An 8,968-nucleotide genomic window follows, 5' to 3' on the forward strand; every position below is an offset into this window, starting at 1 on the left:
GTGTCCCTCTGTGTAAAATTGCGTTCCATGCACTGTGAGAAAAAAAAAAATCCAGATTTCTTGTGGACATTTATCGTGGAGAAACTCTTGGATCAGTTCTACTCCATGATTCATTTTCCACTCTTAATTAGTTATCAAGTCCTCCTCTGTGGAGCCTGAACCATGGTGGCTCAAGGCCATTTCTCTGGAAACATAAAATGTAGTTGATTTTTTAAACAAAAGATAAATGTGGAAGAGTCTAAAAATGTAAGCCACAAAAAGATGAAGTTTGGGTTTTCACCTTTCTAATTTTGCTCTCTCGGAGCCGCATTCTCCAGTTTCCAGAGCAACAGTTCCCAGTTACAGCCCTGCCAAGCCCAGAGTCGCAGGTTATATTGAGGTGGGGGTCCGGGTGCCTAGGAGGTGGCCGTGGTGGGGGGTGATTGGACAGGCGGCGAGAGACAGTCAGAGACTGAGCCCGGCGCAAGGCTGCCGTGTTGACAGAATCGCGCCCTTTCCGCAGATGCTCCAAGACTCCCAGTCAGTCGGGGGGACTGGCTTGTCCCTCCTTGTCTTTCTGGTGCCCCGGTAGCCAGTTCGTGCCCACTGTTTGCCGCCAGCCTCCGCCCTCCTGTGTGCAACGGGCTCCTGAGGGAAGCAGGTGCCGTGCAATTTCCCACCTTGGCCGTCGAGAGGCAGGAGAGAAAACACCAGCCGGGGCCCAGCTGCCTTTGTGTGACGTGTGCTTCATTCCCTCCCTCCCCGCACACCCACCCCTTGTCCCCCTCTATCTTCAGCCTCCTCTCGGTGAGGAGACTTTGCTTGATGAAAGCCTAGAGAATTTCTGTCTCACGGCAGCGTAACTCATTGAACAGGAATAAACAGTTGATTTCAAAGAAAGATAAAAAGATTCCAGTGCCCTCTGAATTCTAAACACACATGCACATGCACACACACGCACATACATCCACGCGCACACACGTATAGACACACACACACACACACACACACACACACACACACACACACACACACACACACACACCCAAACATGGCAGCTCAGACCAACTCTCTGCTGCAAATCTCTTTCATCGTTGACAGGTTCCTGCTGTGCTTCTGGCCTCCGCCAGTTGCTCTGGATGTTTTCAGTAATTTAGGTTGTTAATACTGAGACCAATTTGTACCGTTTATCCCAGCCAACTGCACACTTCCAACTTTCCAAAACTGTATTTATAAGAAGAAGCCCCAGAGTTAGGAGGGGGCGCTGTGGGCCAGCAGTCTTTGTGACCAAATTTGGTTTTCTTTCTTCACTTGTTTCTTTGGCGCTTCTGTAGTGGGGGCCTGAGGCTAAACATGGGTTCCACGCGCAACACCTTCACTTAGGGCCCTCGCCTGGGTGCCTCAGGGTCCCCGAGGACAGGCTCCCGGGGGTCCTCAGCAAGGCACCCCTGGTCTGCTCTGCTGCTGCACTCACACTAGCTTCAGTGCTGTGGGCTTCAGGAGATGCCCATGTCCTGCTTGCAGACGGAGACAGTGTCCAGGGATAGGGGGAGGATAGGAGGAGAGGCAGGTGGAGACCACAACCCCGAGGAGCTGGTGGCCCTGGCTCAGCTTCCCTTGGGCATCGAGAAACCCAAAAGCTTTTTTTTTTTTTTAAATTAAAGAACTGTGATTTACAAAGTTGTTGATAGTTGAGTCTTAGGCATATATTTCAACACCAGTTCCACCACCAGCATCACATCTTCCCTCCCCCAGTGTTACCATACTCCCTTCCCACCCCCACCTGTCAGCGTGAGGCACATTTCAGGCTCCCAGCGGTTGCCGCTTGGACCCCATGTGTTGGTTTGCCGAGTCTGTGCCTCGGGGTATGGAAAACCAGGCACTCACGGGAGCTCAGCGTCCTGCCCACCTCCCCCCTGACACAGGGCCCCGTGAGGCCAGCTCCGAGTAACTACCCTTCAAGGTCCAGGAAATGGGACCTGCCTTGGACCCTCTGCACTGGTCCCTTTCCAGGCTGCCAGGCCGCCCGCTCCAGCAGTGACAGCCAGCACCCCGTGACCAAACCCCCAGCTTTCTTCGCTGCACAGTTGCCCTTTACTGGAAACCTAGCTGGGAAGATGCCTAGCCCCACATTTTATTTTAAATGATTACAGTTAGCATCCCTTATGGTTTGATTATGTCTTCACTTCCAGTTTCCCCTTAGAGAGCCTGCCCAGTTCTCCGGCTTCTCTACCAAAACAGTTTGCTCGCAGTGTACTTGTGTGCACAGGCTGGGCCTGTGCTGCACCCCACTTCCTGCCCGCCGTCCCCTGCACGCACACCCACTGTCTTGGCTTGCTAGTGTGGAATTTGGCCAACTCGGAACTCACTAAACACAAAAGACACTATCAGGGAAGACTTGGCAGTGGCAGAAATCACCTCCCCAGGAGCACGGGTGCGACTGTCTAAGGAAACCGAGACTGTTGCTGTTGCCCAGGAGAAGGAAGGCTGTGGCCGCCACCCTGCGTAGGGCACGGCGTCCGTGTACCAAGCCCTGGGGGGGGGGGGGCTTGACCTGGCGTTTCCCATGGGACTGTGGCGCTTGGGCAGGAGGTTCTGGCCGAGGGAGACTGGCACGGAGCCGTTTTCACATTCCTAGCCCCATAGGTTGATTGCCAGTGACCTCCCGCCCCTCTTTGCATCTGTTCCTGGGGAGGCCTCGGCCCTCCCCACCCCCATCCTGAGAGGAGGGTCCGAATACCCAGTGCCAAGGTCCAGCATCTTTCTGCAGGCCCTTCTCTATCAGCACACCTTCTTGTCGCGCAGATGCAGTGCTCCAGCATCTGTGCCCCACTGTGCCAAGTGTCACCTTCCTCCAAAGGACTTGTGGGAGGCCCCCAGGGCGGGGAGGGGACGGGTGGTGGTGAGAGGTGGGAGCAAGCTTAGGCCAAGCAGGGCCCAGAGCCCGGTGGGGACTTCCGCAGGGATCTGCTGTGAGACCCCAAGCACGGTGCCTGCCCTGTCCGAGGCTTCAGTGTTCCCTCTGTAAAGCAAAAATGATAGCTCCGTTCCACATGCTCGTCCACTCTGTTGAGGTGGACTCCGAGGGTAAACATGGAGATTACCCTGAGCACAAGAAGTGTTTCTTGGTGGCCGTAACGGCTGTGACAGCAGAGTGGGTCACTGCCCGCTCACTCCCCTCCCCTGGCCGTCTCGGTGCTGGGCACGAGGGTGGTTGGGAGCCAGAGAACAGAACTCGCAGTTTAATCCTTAATTTTAGTGTTGATTTGGGGGCCACACCCAGTGATGCTCAGGGGCTACTCCCGACTCCACACTTAGGAATCACTCCTGGTGGTGCTCGGGGAACCAAACCCAGGCTGGCCAGGCAAACGCCCTCCCCACTGCACTGTCCCTCTGGCCCAAGAATGTTGCAGTTTGATTTACTGTGGCGGGCCATACCTGGCAGTGCTTACAAGCTACTTCCCCGCCTCCTTGCTCAGAGTTGACCCCTGGCATTGCTCAGGGTACGAAGGTGCTGGGGATTCGAACCAGGGCTGCCACATCAAGACAAGGGCCTTAGCCCCTGTACTGTCTCTCTGCCTGAAACACTTAAATGACCTCCTTAACCATCTCTCTCCTTTTTTTCCAGTTTTTCCCCAGTTATACTTCCACATGATCCACCAGAGAAGAAAGGTTCTTTCTCATACTGAAGAACACAAGAAATTTGAATAGCTCCTGCGTCCTGCACCTACTCCTTTCTCCTCCCTCCCAAAAACAAACAAACAAACTTTTCAATGATCAAAAATGCTGCAGACTTTTTGAGTTCCCAGTCGTTTCATAGAAAATACATAAGAACTATTTTTAAAATATTAAAAAAGAAGAAGAAACCAAAATCCAGTGTCACCTGGGCCTGGGGTTTTATATTTAAAAAAAAAAAATCTGTTCCATGAAAGATCCTGACCAATCCATTTCCGCATGCTCTTTCAGCCAGAAGTTCTAATATTTATGATGGCACTAGAAAGGGATTTGGCGCTTTCTACCCTCCTGTTTTCTTCCTGATAACTAGAGCTCCGTAGCGCTCGCTGCTGAGAGCCCCGGCGGAGCTGGCTGGCCTCGGTAGAGAGCCCTCCTCCGTCTGCAGTGTTCCACGTCCCTTGACAAAGTGCTTGACTGCATGCTGGAAACGACTTGTATTTTTGAAGCAGCAAACTCTGTTCTTTGGAATGCTCTAAGGTGCATCATGACTGGGACCTTGCCCTTCCTAGCTAGTGAATGAAATATGCAATGTATATGTCTGTGAAGCTTGGGGTAGACCCAGAACCAGAAACCGACTCAAACCCTTTCATCTGTTTTCAGTCGAGTGCTTGCTGCCTGACGCTCATTAGTAAGTGTGTGTGCTTGGTCCGAGAGCCTGCGGCCTCACCCGCCGTGGGTAGGACGGTCGCTCTCAGAGGGAAAACATGTTCGAGTGAGAGATGGCTGGCTGACTCATCACGCTTCTCAGAACACCTCCTGTGACTTTTCTCATGTGTGGGTCATTTAGAGTGCCTGTCATTACAAAGCGCGGGGAAGGACTGGCTTCTGAAATGAAGCCCTTGGGAACGTCAAAGATTAGGCCTTTGACACCTTTACTGTCTTTAGGTTCTCATCTTGTCTGTGCAGATCCTGCTCCTGGCTGGTCTAGTCCCCACCGGGTTCTGGACCCAGAAGCAGGGAAGGGTCAGTTGAGCTCAGAGCGCCGCGCCCTCATGCAGCCAGGGCAGCGAGGACGTGACAACAGCTGTCAGGCCTGCACGCCTTTGCTCTCCCTGCTTGCTAACCTGCGTGTTCAAGACTGTCAGAAAAGAATTTGGTGAACACATAAAGCCCAAGTTTAGATACACGTTAGATTTTAAACAGTGTTCTCTGTGGAGCCTTTCTTTTTTTCTCTTTTAATTGGTTGATCTTGAACATTTGAAGTCTTGTTTACCAGCTTACTGAGTTGTTACCACTTAAAATATAATTGCTAACATCAGCAGGATATCATAGCAGAAGATTATTTTTTTTTTTTTTTTTTTTTTTTTTTTTTTGCTTTTTGGGTCACACCCGGCGATGCTCAGGGGTCACTCCTGGCTCATGCACTCAGGAATCACCCCTGGCAGTGCTCAGGGGACCATATGGGATGCTGGGATTTGAACCCGGGTCGGCCGCGTGCAAGGCAAACGCCCTACCCGCTGTGCTATCACTCCAGCCCCAGAAGATTATTTTTTTAATGTTTATTTTCATCAACGTTTGAAAATACGATGAAAATGAGAAGAGACTGCATTTGTAGGGTGTAATGCAGGCGGATGTCTAATAGATAATTTTTTTTAATCGAACATTAAAATTCCACTTCTTTAAGTCAGCACTCTTCACTTGGGCTTGTTGCGATTAGAATCTATTCTTGTATTTAATAAAATATGTGGGAAATATTTTTCATGCTTTTTCTAATTTTCCTAAGTATATTTCTACTATAAAATGGAAGCGATTTGGGTTATATTGTTTGTCTTGGTTATAAGTAGTAGAACCCTAATTTCCTAGTTAGGGGTCATTTTTGGAAGCGAGGGAAGAGGGAATAAAGAATGCAGGTTTTCCAGGATTGCTGGATCAGGGATTTTATTCAGACCTTTCTGTTAGAATTTGCCAGTATGAAAGAGAGTGTCAGCAGCTGAGATAGCACGTCAGACTGGAGCTGGCAGCAGGCACACAGCAGGCAGTGCCCATCTCCAGAGGGCTCGGGGCCGAGATGGTATTTGTCACAGCCCGAGCCGCATGCCATGGCACATAGACCACCAGTCCCTCCCAAGTGACTGGCCCCCTTGTCTCCAGCTAGCATGAGTTCATGTCCCCCGTGACACTGCGGCTGTCTTTCCGTGAACGGAGACCACCTAACACCACCCAGCAGCGTATCTTCTTACCCAGCGTGGCGGAGGGAGGTGATGTTTGGGCGGGGCCACGTCAGCTGGATCCATTTCCGGGCCGTGGTCAGAGGCCCAATGGGATGTGTCAGAACCCCTCTGGGCCCTTCCTGGGCAGCGGCTCTTTGAGCTCCTCAGGAGTGCTTTGTAGACACGGCTGCTAAGCTGCATCTTGCTGTGTCTGCTGAGGTGGGGAATCTTCATTTATCATGGACTGACCGTTATCAAAGGCACCATGGAGAGTTAGTCATAAACTAAAGCACCATCCTCCTAGATGAAAACATTCTCTGGACCAAACTTCCAACAAGAAGGGTTTAGAAGATAGTTAAAGAGACACGTACCATTTCCATGTGTTTTGTTTGTTTGGTTTGGTTTGATTTGATTATTCATTTATGATAAAAGATTGGCATTGATGTGGTACAACCTGTAAATTATTTTCAGTTCTGTTTCAGGGGGAGAAAAAAAACCTTCAAAATCAGTGCATACTACTTCTTTGAAATTTGGGTACAAAATTATACAACCACATATATACCCGTTTTTTGTATTTTTTCTATGTTGTGAAAACCAAAATTGTAATTTTATAAGTCTTTGATTCACTAAAATTATATAATTTAAATGTATTTTTTGTATATTTAGAAATAAGGAGTTCAAAGACCATGCTTAACTTTCTATGCATGCATTTGAAGCTGTTTTAACCTGATAATGTTAATGTAAAACTAAGTTGTATTCCTAGAAAAACTGATCTGTGTTGCATTTCAGAATAAACTGGTGTGTGCACTGCCTGAGTTTAAACACTGTCCAGTGAGTTGTGATTTTTCACATTATTTTGACCTGATTCTGCGTCGCTCTCTTCCAGGAGCTTTGCTTTATAGTCTCTGGATCTTGGCCGTTGATGAGATTACATGGTACGGGAGCAGTTTGTGGGTGTGACTGCCAAGCTACTGGGAAACTGGGGATCTGGGTGGAGGAGGCCCAGTCCCGATCCAAGCAGGCTTAGAGATCTCAGCATGGGTCCCACAATACCTGAGTTCTTCTGCCAGTTCCCTCATGCGTGACACTAGCACATGACACAGACGAATGGAGATGTTACTGTTGCCCACTTGAGCAAATTGATGAAAAACAGGATGACAAGTGACACAGGTGATTTTGACCTGAGCGTGGTGTTGGCTGAAGGTAGGGATACATTTCAGCCTGTGAAAAGGTTTAACATCTTTTTCTACAGTTCAGACTGGTTCTGCCCAAGAAGAAAAGCAGGGATGGGGGATGGGCTCAGTGGAAGAGCATGTGACTTGCTTGGGTGGGGCCTGGTGCACCAGTACAGCATGACCCCGAAACAATGATGATAATGAAGAAAACTAAGAAGGGGCCGGAGCAGTAGTGCAGGGGGTAGGGTATTTGCCTTGCTTGCAGGCAACCCAGGTTCAATCCCAAGCATCATATAGGGTCCCCTGAGTACCACCAGGAGTAATTCTGGAGTGCAGAGCCAGGACTAGCCCCCGAGCATCGCTGGGTTTGTGCCCCCACACCCCTACTCAGAAACAGAAAAGTAGACAGTTTAGAGTAAGAGGTTCTCAAAAGTCCCTTTTCCTGGGCCAGGAGGAAAGTGTTGCTTGCGTTAGAAGCCTCCTTGCATTCTCGAGGTCTGGGCCCGGCCTGGCACGGAGGGTGTAGGGCAAGTCCATTGGCACAGTAGCTCTGCAGTTGTAAATTAATCAGTTCAATATTACCATAAACTGGGATACCTCGGTAAAAAAAAAAAAAGATTTAATAACCATGTGAATAGGAGCTGGAGAGGTAGTATAGTGGTTATGACACACACCTTGCATGTGGCCGACTGGGTGTGACCCCTGGTACACCATGTGGTCCCCGAAATTGGCCAGGAGTAATCCCTGAGCAAGAAGTAAACATCCCGGTGTGGCCAAACCAGCCCTCACCCCAAGGAAGGGGGAAGAAACATGTCAATAGCCAGAAAGTCTAAACAGTTCATCTGTAACAGACTGAGCCCCGTTTCCCAGCGTTCTTTCCGTTTAACTTGTTTTTATTGTTTTGTCTCGGGAGGGCCACACCCAGCAGTGCTCAGATCTTACTCCTGGCTCTGAGCGTACGGTCCACTCCTGGTGGTATTCGACGAACCGTCTGTGATGCTGGTGATCTAATCTTGGTTGGCTGTGAGCACAGCAAGTACGCGACCTCCCCAGCCACAGTCTGACGCGGTGCTGGTGCGCCCCAACGGTGGCTCACACCTGAACGTGGCTTAGTTAACACCAATGGCAGCATCAGTGTCAACGTGCCACTGAGGAAAATGATGCCCCATCGATGTTTGCTTTCTATTAGGAGTAGATATGACCCAGGACCTCGTCCTGAGAAAAATGCCCCACGCAGAGCAGCTTCCATGCCGTGCAGTGCCAGCAGCAAGCGGGGCGAGGGAGGACATGGCCCCCCCAACCTGCTGGGTCCTACCACCCGGCTTCTTTAGCCCAGAATGAAAGTGGAGTCGGCCCGGGAGCAGGGCACCCTCCGTGTCCGCCCTTCTGTGCCTCCAGAAGCACATGGAGCCCCTCTGGTTCCCACAGTGTGCCAGCAGATTGCCCATGAGCCTCTGTTCCCGGGGGAACACTAGGATTCTGAACGCTCCGGTGTCACCAGCACAGTGACTCGAATCACTTCTCTCCCCTACAGAGGCCAGTCTGTGTCAGTTATTTACGAAAGGAAGTTGTCTCAGCCGAAACTAAGAAGGCAGGTGGTAAAGTTCTAGTCCACCTTAGGGTGGTGACGGGAACCAGGGCTTCCTAATTTGTCGTCGTCATATTTTGTGGCAGTTATGCCTACTGTATTAACACAAGCTCTTGCCTGAGAAACTGGTGCAGTTACGAGACCCATTGCACACAGCATCCCAGCTGGGTGGGTCTGTTCTGCTTCACGAGAACAAGGGCCAGTTGGCCATTCTTCCTGTTCTTAGAACACACGCAACCTTTCAGATAGATTGGCAGGTTGTCATACAGTTCAGCGGTGAGAAACAGTTCTGAGTAGCTGTTACCAAAACTAGTCCATACCAACTAAGGTTCCCTCGCCTG

The 8,968-nt window shown here is 50.3% G+C and overlaps 1 protein-coding gene across 1 annotated transcript in view; it reads left to right on the plus strand.

The window, feature by feature from the left end:
- The window catches only part of HACD2 (3-hydroxyacyl-CoA dehydratase 2), an 81,811-nt gene extending 77,522 nt beyond the window's left edge, over positions 1-4,289 (plus strand). The window contains exon 7 of the mRNA XM_055128382.1: positions 3,608-4,289. Coding sequence (XP_054984357.1) covers positions 3,608-3,690 — 83 coding nt within the window. The 3' untranslated portion in view covers positions 3,691-4,289. The remainder of the gene's footprint in view (positions 1-3,607) is intronic.
- Positions 4,290-8,968: the final 4,679 nt, after the last annotated feature.

Source organism: Sorex araneus, chromosome 2, assembly GCF_027595985.1.
Source record: "Sorex araneus isolate mSorAra2 chromosome 2, mSorAra2.pri, whole genome shotgun sequence".
Lineage (NCBI taxonomy): Eukaryota > Metazoa > Chordata > Mammalia > Eulipotyphla > Soricidae > Sorex > Sorex araneus.